We start from the raw sequence: 21,909 nt of genomic DNA on the forward strand, positions 1-21,909 counted from the left end.
AGCTTACATGCTCAATGTCAACAGGCCAATGATATTGTCTTCTTATGAGAAATACATATATTCGTTTTAAGACTCAAATACTAATTGTCACTCATTTTATAGTTATTTCTACAAGTCTTCATGTATTTGTTTTAAAGGTCCGGTAAAATCAACAAGTTTAAAAATAAAAAAAAACATATAACCAACATAATAAGAATAAAAAAGTATTACTTAATACACACAAATTACACAACTAAATTGGAAAAAAAATATTCAGAAACAAAAGGTACTCTCAACAACCTTAATATAATTTATGTAATCTTAACAATACAAATAACAAATTAAAAAGACAAATAAACAATAAGTCTCAATGATACAGCAAGCAACACCACGAACTATATCAATCACATGACTGATACAGTTTAGTCCTTCATGAGTGGAGAACAGTGCATACACAGTTCATTATCACAACTCTATCCCTATAACAATAAAAAAACTTGAAAACAATGATCAACCCAAAACGTAAAATTCACATTTACAATAACCCTAACAAATATTGAGATGAAACAAGAACTCTGTCCACAACTCCGCGCTTGCGCAGAGGCAATGCCCCTAGTATATTATAAATAGAGACTATAGCAATTCAGCACTTGATACAAGCAATCATAAGAAAGAGACATGAGATGTTGGACGTAGGTTTCATCCCATTCCTGATTTAGTTCAAGAATCCGGCCCAATATCCCAACAGTTTATTAAAAAAGACAATAAATTTAAGAAGAACGAAGGTCTAAGTACCAACCTGACTAGTTAACTCTGGAAGATAAGTTCAAAGAAATAGTTGTTGAAAGTGTAAACAATGAATCACCGATGAAGATAATTGTTGACAAAAGGCATACTAATAATACTGCAAGATATATTCTCATTCATGCACATTCACTAATAGAGGCTTCGTGCCCTCACAATTCGCTTCTTGTTGGTTTGGTATTAATTAACGTAGATGATTGATGAGAAGTCGAGTCAACTCATGACCCACCTCAAGGCACAGAAAGAGACAATACAAGCTATGTAATAACAAGTACTAGCTTAAGATCTGCGTAATTGTGCGAGATAAATGTTATATATAAAAATAATTTTTATCTATTATTATTTATTTGTATTAAGTTACGTATTATATATATAATTAAATTAGACTAAACACATAAATCAAAACAATACATCATGTTTATTTACGATACTTTTTAATAAACAAATCAAAAAATCATTTTATTTATTTTATATAGTATATAACTAAATTTTAATGACATTGACATAGATATATAATATATTTTAATATAAATACTTATTATTGAGAATTCATACTCATGTGATAAATACAAAATTTATAATGTGTGATTTTTTGAATGCAAATTTCAAAATTTTAATATTAATATTTCAATACTTTTTCAATACAAATTTAGAAATTATCATATTTAAGTATTTTTCTATATTATATAATTTAATTTTAAACTATATTAATATATAATATGAATGTCTAGTAAATGTTTACTAGACATTCATATTCATAAGATTTATGATCATTTGTATCTTGTTATTACCAAAAAAAGTTAAACCATTGATCACTGTTATAAATCATATTGTGGATGTCCATAACCGGCCCGGTTCATAACAGGCCCGGTTCATAACCGGCACAATGCTAGAGAGAGAGAGAGTCGACCATGAGGAGAGAGAGAGAGAGAGAGAGAGAATCGGCATCTTGCATTTTCCTTATTAGATTATGATTTGTACTCTTTCCATATTTGTATTTCATTTCTTTAGTCTTTCCATTATTCTATGACGGTGTAATTCTCTATATATAAATGGCTCCTTCTGTTTATGAATAATACAGAAACATAGATTCTATTCTCTAGTTTCACAACACGTTATCAGCATGATTACGCTCTAAACCCTAAGCTAAATTCCGAACCCTAAAACCATCCCGGCGATAAACCCTAAACCCGACGACGAACCCTAATCTGATTGAGAACATAAAACCCCATACTCAAGGCGTTCCCGATCTCAGCATGCGACCTCAGTCCGTTCCTCAGCTCGCGACTTCAACCTGTTCGCGAGACACGATCTCAGCCTGCTCGACGCGACCCGATACCGTTCGATAGCCAACACGTTCACGACCCGATAGCTGCTTGATCCCGTTCGCGACTCGTCTCAGCTTCAATCCGTTCGCGACAGACAGCAACCCGTTCGTGACCCGACAGCAACGATCAGCTCGCGTTCTTCTCTATTCGGTGGTCCATTCAACCCGACTTGAGGTTTAGGTAAAACTAAAACCTAAGAACCAAACCCTAAGGCAATAGATCCAATCCCTAATAACCTAAATTGAATCTTATTGCTTGATTAAAATCGAAACCCTAATTCCCTAAAGCCTAGCCGCATGCATACCATGCAAACCCTAATCGAAATTTGATTTGATTGTTTATGTGATCGAATGTTTTGAATCTGATTATCATCACATAGAACCGATTGCTAGGATTGATTAATCTCATACTTGAATTTGGTTGATTGAATTGATGAACTAATTGAATGTTATCTTGCGATAGAAATCGCCTAAGTTGATTAGTTCCCATCTTGTTTAAAACTTGAAACCGACCGGCTTGTTCTTATTGAAACCCTAATTGCATTAATCTCATTGAATATGATCGTTAGGTTGATAGTAACTAAACCCCTTGATGCATTGCTTGATTGTTTTATTGAGGTTTCATGATCACTTAGAATCGTTCTTGCTAAGATGAATAACCGATTGCATTAAGATCATATAGAAACCAATTGCCAAGATTGTTCATACCCTTGGCCGTGCGGCTTGTCTTGCATTATGCATGTTCGGATTGTTTGGCCGTGCGGCTTGTTAGCATATCATGCATGCATAATCGTATGAACTAAATGCATCATATCCGTTTGGTCGTGTGACCAATTTGCATTATATATCTGATTGTCTTGTATGCATTATAAGAACATTATAAATCCTAAGAATGAAATATATGATTTCAGATGTCGAAAATCAACAACTTGGATTTTGCTGCCCTAAATCTCTCTGGAGATAATTACTTGCAATGGGCACTTGATGCTAAGATCATCCTAAAATCCAAGGGACTCGGTGAATGTATCACCGAGGGCAATAATGCAAGTGAGAAAGATAGATATGGAGCTATATTAATTATACGCCATCATCTTATTGAGAGTCAAAGATCAGTATTTGACTATTGAGAATCCTCTAGACCTTTGTACAGAGTTGAAAAGAAGATATGATCACCAGAGAATGGTGTTATTACCAAAGGCTATGTATGATTGGAGGAATCTCAGAATCCAGGACTTCAAGTCCGTGGACGAGTATAACTCAGCCCTGTTTAAGATAGTTTCTAAATTGAAACTGTTTGGTGAGGATATAACGGATAAGGATATGCTTGAGAAAACCTTTTCTACCTTTCACACAAGCAATGTGTTGTTACAACAACAGTACCATAAGAATGGCTTCACAACTTATGCTAATCTGATCTCTTGTCTCTTGCTCGCTGAGCAGAACAATGAACTGTTGATGAGAAACAGTGAATTGAGACCTCCTGGAACAAACCCATTACCTGAGGCACATGCGGCCGTAGAGGATAAGAAAGAGTCGAACCATGTCTAGAGTGATAGCCAACGCGGCCATGGTCGTGGAAAATGGCATGGACGTGGTGGTCGAGGCCGAAACTCGTTTGGTCGAGGCCGAGGCAACTCATATGGCTGTGGCCAAGGAAACTCTTATGGAGGCCGTGGTACATCATTTAAACCATAAAACTCGACCAAATCCGTGTGCCATAGATGTGGTATGGATAATCATTGGGCTAAGACATGTAGGACTCCCAAACATCTCGTTGACCTCTACCAAGAGAGTTTGAAAGGGAAGAATTCTGAAGCCCACATACATATCAAGATGGTGAAGATGATTTCAATCATGACCAAGACGATCTTATGGATTATGAAACTTCAGATTGTCTAAAAGATTGAAGTTGATTTCGACATTTGTGTTCTAAATTTTGTGTTCTTTGCTTTGGTGTTTTTTCATGTTTTGTTTTCTTTGAACTTGTTTTAAATCTTAATGAATGAATGATTTTCGATATAAAAGTCTCTAAAGTCTCATAGAGGGCTACATCCAGGCTAATATCATGTTGCCTAAGGGTACGGATCTAGAGATATCTGATGCATTGTATTCACCCAGCTCTAAGAGAAGCCTATTGAGCTTTAAAGACATTCGAATGAATGACTTTCATATTGAGACTAAGGGCAAAGGAAACAAAGAGTTCCTTCAGATCATAGAGATCAGCCAAGGCTATAAGAAAGTCCTAGAGTCTATACATGCACTCTCTACTGGCCTTTTACTATGCTAAGGTCGGAGTGATAGAGATCAATGCTGGTGAATTCACGTCTCAAGCGTTTAATAATTACTGTATGTCCATGGGGGTAAGTGTACATACACAGAACGGCTTGGCCGAATCATTCATAAAACGAATTCAGCTAATAGCTAGACCATTTCTTATGAGGTCTAAGCTTCCGACCACAGCTTGGGGACACGCGGTCTTGCACGCGACCGAACTGATTCGTATAAGACCGTCTAGTGAACATAGATATTCCCCATTACAATTGCTTACGGGTCATGAGCCAGACATATCTCATCTTAAGACATTTGGATGTGCCGTCTATGTACCAATTACTCCACCACAGAGAACAAAGATGAGACCTAAAAGGAGGATGGGGATATACGTTGGAAATGATTCTCCCACGGTTATAAAATACCTTGAGCCAACTACGGGTGATTTATTTAAGGCCAGGTATGCGGATTGTCACTTTGATGAATCCGAACATCCAACATTAGGGGGGGATAGCAGTAAACTGGTAAAAGAAATTACATGGAATCAAACATCCTTATCTTGGCAAGATCCTTGGACTCAGGAATGTGATTTAGAAGTCCAAAAGATAATACATTTACAAAAGCTAGCTAATCAATTGTCAGATTCCTTTGCTGACCCGAAAAGAGTAACAAAGTCATATATACCAGCTGCTAATGCACCAATTCATATTGATGTTCAAGAGGGACAAATCAAGTTGCTACAGAGTCTAGACAACGTTTGAAATGTGGTAGACCAATAGGTTCCAAAGATAAGAACCCTCGGAAAACTAAGAAAGGTGCAAAGATTGAAACCGAGGTTGTTAAAACCCTAGACACGACCGCGGCCGTTCCTAAATCCCGGGACTTAGCCGCGGCCGATCCCAAAACCCTAATAGCGATCGCGGCCGATCATGAATTCTTAGATGCGGCCGGCCTTGATGTATCTAATACTGATTCTTGGGACGCCAAGATTCAAGGTACTAAAGGTCCTGATAATAATGAGATCTCAATAAACTATGTCTTGTCTGGGATACAATGGAACAGAAAGAATGTCGACATTGATGATATATTTGCATGCAATGTAGCACTTGAAATCATGGAGGATAATGAGGATCATGAACCCACGTCTATTTATGAGTGCACTCAACGATCAGATTGGATCAAATGGAAAGAAGCTATAAACGTGGAGTTAAACTCTTTAAAGAAGAGAGATGTCTTTGGACCAATAGTCCGTACACCATATGATGTTAAACCTGTCGGCTATAAGTGGGTATTTTTGAGGAAAAGAAATGAACATGGCAAGGTCGTGAGATATAAAGCACGGCTTGTTGCACAAGGATTCTCACAGAGACCAAAAATAGATAATGAGGAGACATACTCCCCTGTGGTGGATGCTACTACTTTTAGATTCCAGATAAGTCTGGCTATAAGAGAAAAATTAGACTTGCGGTTAATGAATGTTGTAACTGCATACTTATATGGGCCACTGGATAATGAGATTTATATGAAAGTACCAGAGGGTATAGAGTTGAAAGACAAATCGAGTACTCGAGAACAACACTGTATAAAGTTGAATAAATCACTTTATGGATTGAAACAATCAGGCCGAATGTGGTATAATAGACTAAGTGAATACTTAGTGAAAGAGGGATATAAGAATGATTCGATCAGCCCTTGTATCTTTATAAAGAAATTCGGCCAGGGCAGTGTAATCATAGCAGTGTATGTTGATGATTTGAATATCCTAGGAACCTCTGGAGAGATTTCCCAAACAGTTGAATATCTTAAGAAAGAATTCGAGATGAAAGATCTAGGAAAAACGAAATTCTGTTTGGGATTACAACTTGAGTACATAAGAGATGGAATCCTTGTGCATCAAATGACATATACAGAAAAAGTACTCAAGAGATTTAACATGGCCGAGTCTCACCCCTTATCTAGCCCCATGGTCGTGAGGTCTCTCGGCCTGGACACTGATCCATTCTGTCCTAAGATGGACGATGCAGATGTCCTTAGTCCTGAAGTGCCATATCTCAGTGCCATAGGAGCTTTGATGTATCTGGCTAGTCACACACGACTATATATATGTTTTGCCGTGAATCTATTGTCTAGATTAAGCTCTTGTCCAACCCAAAGGCACTGGAACAGGATTAAACATGTTCTTCGTTACCTGCAAAGAACGAAATACTTGGGTTTATTTTATACTAACCAAAACAAAGAAGGTTTAGTTGATTTTTGCTGATGCAGGTTATCTTTCGGATCCCCACAATGCTCGATAACAGACATGCTATGTTTTCACACATGGTGGAACGACCATATCATGGCTTTCCATGAAGCAGACGATCGCGACCACATCTTCAAACCATTCGGAGATCTTGGCTGTTCATGAGGCCAGCCGCGAGTTGTTCAGAACAGGGGGAGTAATACGTGTTGTACTTTTTTTCCTTCACCATGGTTTTGTCCAACTGGGTTTTCCTGGTAAGGTTTTAATGAGGCAACATCTAAAGCGTATTACAATCCCTGTATGGTTTATGACATCTAAGGGGGAGTGTTATAAATTATATTGTGGATGTCCATAACCAGCCCGGTTCATAACCGGCCCGGTTCATAACCGGCCCGGTTCATAACCGGCCCGGTTCATAACCGGCCCGGTTCATAACCGGTCCAATGCTAGAGAGAGAGAGTCGACCGTGAGGAGAGAGAGAGAGAATCGGCATCTTGCCTTTTTCTTATTAGATTATGATTTGTACTCTTTCCATATTTGTATTTCATTTCTTTAGTCTTTCCATTATTTTATGACGGTGTAATTCTCTATATATAAAGGGCTCCGTATGTTTATGAATAATAGAGAAACATAGATTCTATTTTCTAGTTTCACAACAATCACAAAATTTTGTAAGACATTTAACGTTTTTAGTAATTTATAGTCGTTTTAAAAATTCAAAATATAACGTATAAGAAAAAAAAATTATTATATGGTTAATGTGGTTGCTTAATATCTTTTAATAATATAAAATTAAACAAAAAAAAACTAAGATACAAAAAATATTATCAAATATTTATTATTCATAATCATTAATTGTCATATATACGTTAACCATATTAGGCAATTCCGTAAATTTTATTTAAGGAAAGTGCGATAATACTCTTTTGTACACTATTTATCAAATTAATAGTTAGTTAATAAAAAGTATAATATAAGTTAGGATTTTTAACGTTAAAACCCCTCAACTAAGTTTGTTTTGGGTAAAAACCCCCAAACTAAGTATTTAACGAAAAAACCCCCAAACTAACTTTATTTAATGAATTAAACCCTATCAGGTCATAATTACCGTTACCACCGGTAAATCTTTAGTTTAGAGGTTTCTACATTAAATAAACATAGTTGAGGGGTTGTACCTTTAAAAATTGAAAAAAAAACCAATTTTCTAAAAAATTAGTAACTGAAATTTTCAAAATTAACACTTTTATTTTTTTTTTGCAAATATATAAGTTTGATATGTTTTGAACATCAACATCATATATGTATAAATTTAAAATTTAAAAACCAGAAAATATAATAAAAAATTATCTAAAGATTTACCTGTAATAAAATTACTAAAATGTTAAAAATGTAAAAGACAAAAAAATATAATAAAATTTATATCTTATCTAGTAAAAATGTAATAAAGATTTACATGTAATAAAATTACTAAAAGGTTAAAAATTTAAAAAACAAGAAAATATAATAGAAATTATATCTTTTCTAATAAAACTGTAATAATAAATCTTTAGATAATTTTTATTATATTTTCTGTGTTTTTACATTTTTAATTATACATATATAATGTTGATGTTAAAAACACATCAAACTCATATATTTACAAAAAAAAATTAAAAGTGCTAATTTTGAAAATTTAAGTTACTAATTTTTAGATAATATTATAAAATTTTGATTTTTTTCTTTTTTTGATTTAAAGGTAAAGCCCCTTAACTATGTTTACTTAATGTAGAAACCCTCAAACTAAAGATTTACTGGTAGTAATGGTAATTATAACCTGTTAGGGTTTAATTCATTAAATAAAGTTAGTTTGAGGGGTTTTTTCGTTAAATACTTAGTTTGGGGGTTTTTACTCAAAACAAACTTAGTTGAGAGGTTTTTACGTTAAAAATCCTATAAGTTAAGATGAACCAACCTATTTATGTAAGAATTCTGAATTCATTCTCATGCCGGGGATAAGAGTTTTGGGGCGAAGAACCCATTAGTAATCATAATCATAATCTATAAGTAAAATGTATTTAAAGGGGACTGTATTGGGCCAAATACATAAAGCCCAATAAATTTAAGTATGGCCCAGAAGAGCACATTCTTTCTACTTTGTGAAACTAACCTAACGCTGAGAGAGAGTTTCTGTGGAGGAAGAAGACGGCTAAAGCCATGAAAGAGGAAGCTGCGAGCAGAAACGGGAAGAGGAAGAGACAACGAAACCCTAAAACTCCTAAAGAAGAGCCTAACGAGACACCGAAGAACCAAAACAACGACAAAAAGCGTCAAAGAGATACCAAAACCCAGAAAAGCAACCAACATGGAGGATCTTCAGCTTTGTCGAAACGACCTACACCTTCCAACTTTCTCGACACGGTTCTCTCTCTTCTCTCTCTCTCTCTAGGTTACATTTGATTGCCGTCGAAGTTACAGAGGTCTTGAATTGTTTTACGAAAAATCTGCAGCTTCGAGAGAAACTATCAGGAGGGAACTTCAGGAGGCTCAATGAGAAGCTCTACACTTGCTCGTATGTTTACAAATTTCATTTCTTTCCGACAACTTTCTTTCAGTTTCAATAATCTTGTGTTCTTTTTTCAATTCATCAGTGGAAAAGAAGCTTTAGACTACTTCAATGAAGATCCAACCTTGTTTGATATGGTAAACACGCATTACCTCCCAAAAAAATAATAAGAATGTCATATTAATCAACAACAAGTAATTGATTATGTTTTGTTTTTTCAGTATCATACAGGGTATCAGCAACAAATGACAAATTGGCCTGAGCTTCCTGTCAACTCTATTATCAATTGGTTATCGTCTCGAAGATCTTCTTTAGTTGTGGCTGATTTTGGCTGTGGTGAGATGGTTATCTTATCCTGTGTTTTTTTTTTACTGTCTGAAGTTGCTTTTACTTTGTTATAAATCTGTTTACTTTTTGTTGTCAGGTGATGCAAGAATTGCAAAGAGTGTGAAGAACAAAGTTTTCTCCTTTGATCTTGTCTCAAAGGATCCATCTGTTATTGCCTGTGATATGTCAAATGTACGTTCAAAAATCTATACTACTGCAATTCTCTATACTTCCATGATGTTTCTTTCTTTTTTCACTCTGGTGTTTGTGGTTTCTTTCTTTGGTAGACTCCGCTTGAGTCTTCATCAGTAGATGTTGCTGTTTTCTGCCTTTCACTGATGGGAACAAACTATTCTAGTTACATCAAAGAGGCACATCGAGTTCTTCGTCCAAGGTTCTGCTTTCTTTTCTTTATTTTCACTTGCTAGAGCTTTCTTCATAGTTTTTTATTTGTCATGCTTCTGAATAAGACATTCCTTGGGTGTGTTCAACAGTGGTTGGCTTCTTATAGCTGAAGTCAAAAGCAGGTTTGATCCAAACAATGGAGGAGCAGACCCAAAGGACTTTGTGAAAGCAGTTTCTGACCTTGGTTTTAGCTCGTCTTTAAAGGTAAATTTTTATTTATTTATTTTTACACTCTTCTTTTCTGAACTTTCACTATAAGAAAAGAAACCCATTTGGTTGTTTGTGCAGGACTTCTCGAATAAGATGTTCATCTTATTGCATTTCAAGAAAAAGGTTAGTAAAGAAAAGTTTCATTTAGGTTCGGCTAGTCTCTGAGATTGGATCTCCACTTTAGTTATGTTACATTTTCTTTAATTGTGTGATTTATATAGGAGCAGTTTAATTCAAATAAGAAGAAAATCGAGTGGCCGGAGTTGAAAGCATGTTTATATAAACGTCGATGATGGGTTTTTATATAATGAAAGATCGCCCAAGAGTATGTTTCAGTCACTTCCTGCTGGGTTTATCTGATGGAAGATCAAACTAAGAGTATGTTTCTTCAATGTTGTATCATTTAGGCATTACTGATTATCTACAAAGGCTTAGACTTTCATCGTTCTTTACAAAATTTTGTAAGAGAGAATCAAATCACATTGGTCTTTGAGTTGAAATGTTAAGAATTTTGTTAGACAAAGCTGTTTTTCCATTTTCTTTTGTAAATTAATTATTAACATTAATTATTGTTTTTAAAATTAATTATTGTTAGATATCTAGGGTTAATGTTTTTAAAATTAATTATTGTTTTTTATAAAACATAAAGTTTCACAGAATTGTAGTTGTTATAAAGATTTAACATTCCTTTCTTAATTTAATACTTTTATCTCTAATAAATAAAATATATAAAATTATATGTTAAATAATTACCAAAAAATATACATTGAAAATTGTACATATATTTAGTTGTAGATATACATATATTTGTATTAAAGTTGGAACGGAGTGGATATTTGACTATAAATTTTTTAATATTTGTGACTTGTTTTGTTTTTAACGGATACTGATTTTTAATATTTTATTTGCTACGAAGATTTACGGATATCCAGATTTTTTTGGATTGATTAAGACTTTCTCTAATTGTCCCATGAAAATGAACTCCGAGAGGTACTCCGCGAGCTTTTCTAGGCTGAGCCAATATCTTTAAGAGCAGTTGCATCTGGGAAGCCAAAATTACCGGGCTCTGACTCTCGGTTTAACTTGGTTCAGTTTTTTGCGGCAAGCGGTAGGTACCAAACTGGTCGTGCTTCTGGATTGTTGTTCTGGTGTGTTGTGTCATGCTCCGGTTTAGGCTAGATTGAGTTTTGTTTAAATTTTGTTTTCTTTTCTGTTTCCTGTTAATCTCTGTATGTCTGTCAAAAATTGAAAACCCTGATAATAATATTTTTACTTTTTTACCGAAAAAGAAACTTTGATCTTAAAAGTATGTTTATACTACCTCTTTTTCCATATATACCTAAAATGGTTTCCCCTTTCATATTTCCTTTCTTTAGATGATTTTTATGTAAAAGGATTCAATATTCTCAACTTATTAAAATCTTCTTCTTCATACCTTATTATTTGCATTTTTTTTTAAACAAACAGATATTTATTTTTAAATTGAATATACCAGTTTGAATGAGACCACAACATTCTATGTAAAACATAAATTAATTTTATATTTATGTATTTTGTAAATTAAAACAAGAGTCAAAATTCTAATCCTAATTCCTAAAAGCTAAACCAGAAGTAAAAAATCAAACTTTAAAAAATGAGATTATAACTCTTTACTTCTCAATTTTAATCTTTTAAAACTCCAAACTTGAATTGTGGAAAACATATGTTTTCTATATAAAATAAGTTAGCATTTCATTATAACTCTTTACTTCTTTTTATTTTGAAACTATATGTTCTCTATATAAAATAACAAGGAAAATAGAATTTCACCATAATGCTCATTGAATAATGTGTCACACATAAAATTACTTATAAAATCTAAGTATTTTTATTTTAAAATTTAAATTATAAAACATATGAAACAAAAAGATAAAAAATGTGAAATTACAAAATAATATATATATATATATATATATATATATATAATAATAAATACAATCACAGGTAATTTAATATAGATATATACATTATTTTCCAAAAAGTCAATTAATATACAATCATACTTTTGACATTTGACTTAAATATACATGGTTTCCCTGTTCTAAAACTCGCTAGAGTGAACGATTCGGCCGTTCCACGGTAAATAGCCGTAACGATTTGGAGTGTAGTTTAGATGTATTATTTGGAAACTCTATTTTGGTAGCTTTTAATATCCAAATCTGTTTTTTTTTTTTTTTGTAGAAATAGCATTAGATACGGTATAAAAATCATGAAAAACCAGTTTAAACAAAACTAAAAACTAGAAAAAGCCACATATGTGAAATTGGGTTGCAGACAGAAAACCTTCCCCCATAAACTTGGGTTTTCAGATCCAAATAGAATTTTACGAACCACTAGGACAGCTTGTACTTATGGTTATTATCTACATATTTAGTTTATGTACTTATTATTAGCTAAAAGACAAATAAAAAAATTTCCGAGTAATCCTCGATTTATTTCCAGTTTTATGATAATTCGCTAGACATGTACTGAGTTTCCAAAGAAGCCATATATATATATATATATATATATATCCTTATTCGGAAGGGTACTTTTGACTTTTAACTTGAATATACGTGGCATTGCGATTATATAAGTTAGACCGTATTGAATGCAATAATTAATTTTAATAGAGAGATTTGACAAAAAGTTTCTTAATTAATGAATCAAGTTGGCATTATTAACTGAATTCGAAACTATATATATTGATATTTACCTTTTAAAGAACCATAGTTATCAATATAATTCCTTAAGTTCCCATAGTTATAAATTATTATCCAATTGTAGTATTTGATATCTTTCTTTCTCCAGTTCCAAACTAAAAGCAAAATCTCGATTTCATACTTATATTGTTTTTTTCATTAAAAAATACATCATAATCATCGCCTGAGTTAGTATTGAAATGGATTACTCGTTCAATATCTTCAACAAAAATTTCACCAGAAACGAAACTGAAATTTCTCTTACAAATGATGATTTAGCTTATCTGCAAAAAGATCACATTAATTGTTTCAATGATAATTTAGGTCAATCTTCTGTGAATGGTTGGTCTAATTCATCGATTATGAAAAGTAATTCCGATTCTAATCACCAAAGCCTGATGTCGGTGATGCCAAACCAAAATTACAACCATTGTGTTCGAAGTTTTGTTTGTACTCAAAATCTCCCGACTTTCAACTCTCTCATAACAGAAATACCACCAAGATACCCATTTATAGATATCGATCTCCCGGCTTCGACGAAAGGAAACTTCAACACAACGGCTTGGGATCAGAGTGAAGATACGTAAGTCCTTATATTTTATCCTTTTTGTCGATCTTTATTTTTCAATTTGATAATAAAACTAAAAAACTTGACTCCGTTTTCTAAAATTTTACAAATATATTATTTTTACTATGTTTTTTTTGCTATTGTTGAGAATGTTATATTATACTTATGTCCTGAACATTTAAAAATATAGAAATTTGAGAAAATTAGTGGAGCTTTATGGGACAAAAAACTGGAAAAGGATCGCAAATATGCTTGGAACACGAATAGGAAAACAATGTAGAGAGAGGTGGCACAACCATCTTCGTCATGGCATCAAGGTGATTTCTTTTCTTTTTTTATATAGATATTCCAATGCTTCCTTTGAAGAAAATAAAATCTAGTCACAAATCGCAACTTATATATGTGTAGATATATTCATATTGCATATGAATACACATACAACAATATAATAAAATATTATATATTGTTAATGCAATCAGTTTCGTATATGAATTGTTAATATGATTTTAGAAAAGCGCATGGACTGAAGAAGAAGATCAAATATTGGTTGAAGCACACAAAGTTTTTGGCAACAAATGGGCCAAGATTGCCTTAAGACTCTGTGGAAGAACTGAAAATGCTATTAAGAATCGCTGGAATGGTACAAAACGTCGAATGCACCAGATGAGAATGAAGCAAAGTGATAAAAATGCAAACCCACCCCAAAAATGTCATCTTCGCAAGATATATAAGACATGTCAGAAACAAGAATGAATCTCCTAGCACCAAAGAAACAGATTGCACCAAGGATGATGATCATGAAAATGCTTTCGATGGAGAGATGGATTTGAGTCTGGATGTTACAACACAGACCACAGAACCATTGGCTAGCATGTCCACAACATCATGCTATGTTCCCGAGCCAGCTACAACATTTTCATGGGATGATTACTTTACATATATTTGTGAATCCATGGATGACATTCAGATGCTCATGCAAGGATTGGACTAATTAACAATGAAGATAATTTCTATATTCATAATATTTCTTGTACAATCTAAAGTGATATCTTCTATGTATATATCATTTCTTTTTCCATCAGTTTTTATATATCTATTTATGTTTTGTTATGTTATGTTTTTTTTGAGAGATCAACAAGTTTTCCATCATATATTTTCAATAATCAAGCATTTACTTCTTATAGAAATCCCATATATATTAATTGAGAAACATTGTTTAAGTTGTAAATTTTGATTCAATGCTTAGGTGTCATCACCACAGCTTTTCCCATAGTCCTTATTAAAAAAACATAACTTACTAGAATTATTACAAAAATGCCATTGTGGACCATTCATTTAATTCTCTCCATCGACATAATTAATTTTGGATTGAAACTGGCTTATTAATAACAGAACCACTGTATGTTCTATTAATTATAACAAGCACACATTGTTTTATATAGTTCGATATAATAAGTCTTGTTAACATATACATATATGTTTGTATTTATCAAATCACTATCAAATATATAAATCAATTTGTTATATTTGATCCGAGATTATAGTAATTAATCAAATTACTAGGTCAGTAGTAGATATGTAATCAATTTATAATACTTCTTCCATTCCCAAAAGTAAGATTTTCTAGAGTTATTTTTTTTTATTCCAAAATAATAGATTTTCTAGAATTTTAATGTATTTTTAGTAGTTAATGTTGATAAGTTGTATACTTTTAAGAAACATTAATTGAAAATATTTGAATTGATTAAATAATATTGGTTGATATTTATTGGAAAATGTATAGTGAAATAAATAATAAATTTAATTATAAATATTTATTATATTCTTAATATGCGTGAATACTCTATAAAATCTTTTTTTTGGGAACATAGGGAGTAATAATTACACATAGAATTTCTGGGATAAATAATTTCCCATTTATCAAAAACTTGAAAATTCGTATCATCTGAAACATAACGTGTTATATATTATGTATAATATTTATTCAAGAAATTGTTTAGGTGTCTACATGTACGTTTTTTATATATTAGGTATATATATATGTGCATATTGCAGAAAGCCTAACCATTGTCCCACATAACATTGTATATACTATATATAATATCTAAGGAAAAAATGATATATGTATATATGTATGTTTGTTATATATTTGACACAACCATATGTATATTTGTCTAAATGTACGTTTGTTATATATCAATGTTATTGTCGATGACCAATGTAACTTTTCTTTTTTTTTTATTCAAAACTATTATTTCTTCTATCTTGGCTCAAACATAAATATGTTTCGCTACTAACTATAACATATATTATCGTTAATTAGGAAAATATATAATAACCTATAAATAGTGAAAATCGACTACCTGGCCAAACAAAATATAACACATAAACTTTATGGTGCATTTCATGCTACCTAAATGAGACTAAAAATAATATATTAAAAGGTTAATTTATACATGTTTTTCGTCACTTTCATTATTGAAAATAAACATGCTAACAATATTTGTGTTACAAAATTTTTAAATGTAAATGTGCAAATGAAAATTAAAAAATGTGGCGGCTTGCGGCACAAACCATATAATTTGCATTAATCATATATTCACTTATACATTAACTCCTCTTATCTTTTGTCATAATTCACAATCCTTTCTTGAACGCTATATAATAACTAGGGGCATTGTCCCCGCGCAAGCGCGGAGTTGTGGATAGAGTTCTTGTTTCATCTCAATACTTGCTAGGGTTATTGTAGTTGTGAATTTTGCGTTTTGAGTTGTTTTTCAAGTTTTTTAATTGTTATAGGGTTAGAGTTGCGATGATGAACTGTGTATGCATTGTTCTCTACTTATGAAGGACTAAATTGTGTTAATAATGTAATTGATATAGTTTGTGGTGTTGTTTGCTGTGTCACTGAGACTTATTGTTTGTTTGTCTTTTTAATTTGTTTCTTGTACTGTTGAGAGTACATAAATTATATTAAAGTTGTTGAGAGTACCTTTTGTTTCTAGATATTTTTTCTCCAGTTTAGTTGTGTAAGTTGTGTGTAAGTAATAATTTTTATTATCCTTATTATGTTTGTTATATGTTTTTATTTTATTTTTAAATTTGTTCTTCTTACCGGACCTTTAAAACAAATACATGAAGACTTGTAGAAATAACTATAAAATGAGTGACAGTTTTGAGTATTTGGGCCCTAATGAATTTTAAAAGAATTTATGCATTTCTCATAAGAAGACAATAGCATTGGCATGTTGATATTGGGCATGTAAACTATTTTTATAAGACAAGAGTAGGGAGCAGGTGGAGATGTTGTTGTTGCCTTTGTGTCTGTCAGGATTGTCTCTTGTATCTCCTCGTGTGTTTGTTTATCTTTTATTTGACGGATAATATGTAAACAAAAATCATTGTTAGCAGTATTTATCAGAGTTCGCAATTTACTTTGTTTTTTTGCTTAGGTAATTTTACTGATTTTGGTTGTCGTCTTCGTCTTCTTCGTTGCGAAAGTAAGTTTGTAAATTGTTAAATAGCTGGCCGTGTAGTTTGTATTTGTTTAGCTGACTCGATGTATGTGTCGTTGAGTTTTAGTTGAAGTGATTGGATTGATATATCTGTTTTGAAGTTTACTTCTAAGATTAGACAAAAAAGAGAGGTAATCATTAATGATTCGTCTTTTTTTGGAATTCTAGTTTTTGGTGTTTTGATTGTTTGGGTTGTTGTGGTTTCTTTTAAGGTGTAAAATAAAGGTTTGTGTAAAATTAGTTTAATAAGGAAGGGAGATAAATAGACGACCACAGAATAGAAAATATTTTTGATTATTAATGTTAGCATAATATAAATAATAATATAAAGAGAATTGTGTGTTGATTGTTTCTTACGGATCAATGAGGAAACGGATAAGGACTCGAGTTGTTTCTTTGGTAAGGTCAGAGCCCTGGACAGAACGGATTTGCCTAACCACATCTGCGAGTTTAAATATCAGTTATGATATCGAAACATAATATAAACTCAGATGCAATGTGATAATATACCTGGGAGTTCTAAGTTTGTGTTCGCAATCACTTGGAAATTGTCGAACAGTCTAGTTATGACTGGAAATTGATCTCAGGAGCACCCGTGATGACTTCATCATTAATAGTTGGTGAGATGAAACGAATGAGGAATGGATGATCAGTTATCTTGTACATGCTTGAGCACCTAACAACTTCAAAATGATCTATTTTCACAATGGAACCGGTTTTCAAAGATGACATGTAATGATTAACACGTCCGGCGGGAATAAACTCATGAATCACGAAATCTGCAAATAATATTATTCAACAAAGAATCAAGAAATCAACTAAAAACAATTAAATTAAATAAGTGTGATAAATCGAAGATTAACTTACCTTTTCATCAAGGAAGAGAACCGTGATTCCCATAAACTCACTGTCTTTCTTGAAATTCAGGGAATCCCAGAAGCGAGGAGGTTAGAGGTTATGCTCTGACTACTACGACCAAGACGGAGAGACTCGAAGGTTGAGTGACGGATGCCGGGGATGCCGATTTGAGGAACTGGAGAGGCAGAAAGAGACATTTTCTAGAAGCTGGTTAAAGCTGAGAGGAATCAATGAGTTTTGTGGAGATGCAAATTGGGTTCATCAAAGATGAGAATCATATATATAAGGTTTCGAGAAGGACTACAAATCAGAAACATTTATGATCAAGCGATTTAAGATGGGGGATGAAGAGTTCACCGGTGAAAAAATAGATTACGAACAGACACACGCCGCAACTCTGTAACTCAGACTTGTCTAAGACAATGATGAAAGAAACTCAAACTCAGGTTAAACAAAGACAGTTTACAATATGGAAAAACTATAATTGTTTTTTTTTTCATATAACGTGATGAATCTTATTTTAAAATGAAACTCATAATACACTGGTAGGCCTGGCCCACAGAAAAAACTGAAGAAGCAAGGATTTCCGACCTTCATAAATATGTATTAGTTTCGGTCATCAACGTACAAAATATCATTTAGTTTAGTGGTATAAATGATGGTGTTTATATCTCAATAACCCGGGTTCGAACCATGTGCTTGACACTTTTTTTTACTCTTTTTAAAAGTGGAGTCCACAAAACGCTGACGTGGCGCGCTGAGTAAAGAGTAAAAACTCAATCATTATAATATAGATTTGATGTCGTATTAGATTTACATATGTTCTCTTTTTTATAGCGAAAACATTTTCTATGTCTGAAAATGTTTGATTGTTCGAAGTCCTTTTAATGTTTGATTAGTAAGAAATACATGAGACAAAACTGAAAAATTCATATAAAGGTTGGTGTTTTCAAGTCAAAGAGATTAGAGAGAGGTTGGAGAGTTTTAGAATGATGAACATTACATTTTTGTTGCAGCCATTTGAGAGGAGGAGAGAGAATGTGTAAATTTTTCTTTATATAGGGAGACAAAAAATCCAATTAGGTTAAATATTTTTGACTCAGACGACTTACATTTCAGTCGTCTATTGAAGAAATTAAAACAGACGACTTAAATGTAAGTCGTCCAGAAGAGTTTAATATTTTTAGTGGGAAATTAAATATTTTTAGCGGGAAACTAAAATAGAAGACTTTCCAGACGACTTACAAGCGGGAAAATAATTTTTAAAAAAAAATTTAGGCGGGAATATTTGGACGACTTACATGTAAGTCGTCTGTTTTAATTTCTTCACCAGACGACTGAAATGTAAGTCGTCCGAGTAAAATGATCCGGTTAGGTTAAAACGTACATTGGTAAAATTAAAGGTTTGGTACGATGTGGACGACTGAAATATACGTCGTCCGGGTAAATTATTCAACAGACGACTGAAATATAAGTCGTCCACACCCTAAACATAACCCCTAAAATTAATTATCTAATTAAACACTTCATAAAACCAAATCAAACTTGAAAAGTGTTTACTATACACAGAAATAAACACATATAGGTGAAAACTAATTTTTGAAAAAAAACATTTTAGTTTTCCAAAATCTAACCCTAACAATACATACAATACTACAACATATGTTTGCCAAACTCCTAAACCAAAGTATTTCATGATTCACTACTTCCACTCATCTATCTTCAAAACAAATCAATTTTATCATATCTTAATTTATATCACTTAAAACTGTTTATAATTACTTGATTTTTATTTTTCACGCATCAAAATATTTTTTTACAAGATTTATAAATTATTTTTAAAATAAACTGGTACCAGACGACTTATACTTCAGTCGTCCAGACGACTTCCAACATCTCAGACGACTCAGACGATTTACTGGGGCTATATTCGTAAAAATGGCTTCTGTTTTTTTGTTTGGTCACAAGGGGTTGAGCTGTAATTTCACTAGGCTTTTAGGTCAGTTTTGCATTTGATTCAAGTTTGGGATTAAAATCAAGTTGTGGGTTAGTTTTGGCAAAAACCCCATAATTATTTAGATACTTTAGGAATGTTATATATTTAATAAATTAATGTAAATAATCAAATAGATGTAAATTGATTATATGGACTTACTATAAGTATTTTATAGTAGATAGAAATGGTACTTCTCTTTTATAGAGAAAATAAAAAAAAATGAATGATATTTTATCTATTTATTAAAATATTTTTTTTTAAATATGTTAATTTACCAATTTAATTTAATTTTCATTTTAATTCATTTATTACTTCTATTTTATATTTTTGGATATTAAAATTTTATTTAATTGATTGTCAAATATAATGAACAATTGAATTTAAATAATTAATTTTAAAGTTTATAGGTGAAAACTTTTGTACTTTGGTGAGTATAATAGATATTATATCGCTTTATAGTTAATAATATGGCTTGTAAAATAAGTTATAATATTTACAACACTTCACCCGTTATTATTTAGATGCTTTAAATTTGATAGTTTAAGTAATAAGTGAATCTCTAAAATAGAAGTTTCAAAAAAAAAAAAAAAAGTAATAAGTGAATAAGTGTTGACTTTGAATTTATTCTGATTTATATATATGATTTTAACATTAAGTACATTCTAAATATATTAGATAAGTGATCATCAGGTCATCACAAATATAAAACCAAAATATTTGTTTTTATTTAAGGACTAATTAATATCATGTATTTACATAACATACAAAATTTACTTAATATTTAATTAATATATTTACTATTAAATGTATTTATATAGGAATCATATAGAGCATTAATATTGTTCAAAACTATTTTAGATATCTTAGTTAAATATGTGTGAGTTAAGTTTTATATAAAACTAATAAATTTATATTCAGATATAGTAGGTATATCATAACATTCAAAATCAGTTATACAACAAAAATATTGTAAACACAAGGACTATTCCAAAACTAAATTATGTTGGTTTGGATATGTAAAACAAAATATATAATAAATGCTTGAAATTAATTTTGTTTTAGAAATTTCTAGTTGGATATGTGCGAGTTGTTTTCTTCATAATTTATACTCGTATATAGCATGAATATTCCAAAAGTGTAAGAGAAAAATCTGTTATACAACAAAAAGAAATATTGTAAGCATAAAAATTAATTCAAAAAGGGATTCTGTTAGTTTGGATATCTAAAACAGAAATATACCATAAATTGTTGATTTTGATTTTTTTCTTTACTTATTTTGTAATATAGCAATAAAATCTGCGGATATATAGAATTTAACAATTTTTATTGTGTTTTGGATTTTGTTTTTGTTTTATTATATGAAAACTATATACTATCTTTGAAAAAACAGGATACTTTTAAAATATGACATGTTATCTATCATAGAGTAAGGTTTCATGTAGATTAGTGGGTTTTTTCGACACAAGTTTTCAAAACCATTTATACGAAATAATTGAATGTTTATGGTAATATGTATTGGTGAGAACCTTAGTTTCAAAAAGAATAAAACGTTTGATGATATATGTTATACGATTTATAGTGTGGTTATATTATATGGTAACTATATAAGTAACATACAAATTAATGAATTATGATAATATTAATAGACATTTTTTTTTGTAAATAATATTAATAGACATTACATAGGTGATCTGTCGACTAATGAAACAAACTGTATTAATGTAACCATTTATATAATATGGCAATCGAATATTCTCTTTTGGTCATCGTATAGAATATGGAAAATGTTACAACATAACTTTTATTAACTATTAATATGTGCTATTAATATATTAAATATAATTATAATTAAGTATCAGTGGCAAAATCTGTAAATACTAAACAAAATCAAGAGGATGTAAAAAATGCACTTCAATTTAATAGTATATATAGATTGACTTTAATTTATTAAAATAGTATATAAATTTTATTCATTTTTTTTATAATAGTTTTTTAACTAAAATCAAATTTACTATCATTATATTACTAATTATGAAATTAATCAATGCATTTATTAAAAAAAATATATTTTAAATTTTTTGGTAAGATTTGTTAGATTTTTTTCTCAACAGATTTTGTGATAACTAAAAATAAAATAAAGTATTACAA

The 21,909-nt window shown here is 31.3% G+C and overlaps 1 protein-coding gene across 1 annotated transcript; it reads left to right on the forward strand.

The window, feature by feature from the left end:
- The first annotated feature begins 8,746 nt into the window (after nt 1–8,746).
- On the forward strand, nt 8,747–10,689 carry LOC106437094 (ribosomal RNA-processing protein 8-like). Its single transcript, XM_013878028.3, has 9 exons — nt 8,747–9,017; nt 9,107–9,168; nt 9,248–9,299; nt 9,384–9,498; nt 9,587–9,681; nt 9,777–9,883; nt 9,984–10,098; nt 10,183–10,227; nt 10,326–10,689. The coding sequence occupies exons 1-9, from the start codon at nt 8,814–8,816 to the stop codon at nt 10,395–10,397; spliced, it is 867 nt and encodes a 288-aa protein (XP_013733482.3). The 5' UTR covers nt 8,747–8,813; the 3' UTR covers nt 10,398–10,689.
- The last annotated feature ends 11,220 nt before the right edge of the window (nt 10,690–21,909 follow it).

This window comes from Brassica napus, chromosome C4 (genome assembly GCF_020379485.1).
Source record: "Brassica napus cultivar Da-Ae chromosome C4, Da-Ae, whole genome shotgun sequence".
NCBI classification, from domain to species: Eukaryota; Viridiplantae; Streptophyta; class Magnoliopsida; order Brassicales; family Brassicaceae; genus Brassica; species Brassica napus.

Coding starts and splice junctions, on each gene's coding strand:
- LOC106437094 (XM_013878028.3), top strand. CDS start 8,814: ATGAAAGAGGAAGCTGCGAGCAGAAACGGGAAGAGGAAGAGACAACGA. Junction 9,169..9,247: donor GAGAAGCTCTACACTTGCTC/GTATGTTTACAA, acceptor TCAATTCATCAG/TGGAAAAGAAGCTTTAGACT. Junction 9,499..9,586: donor TGTGGCTGATTTTGGCTGTG/GTGAGATGGTTA, acceptor TTTTGTTGTCAG/GTGATGCAAGAATTGCAAAG.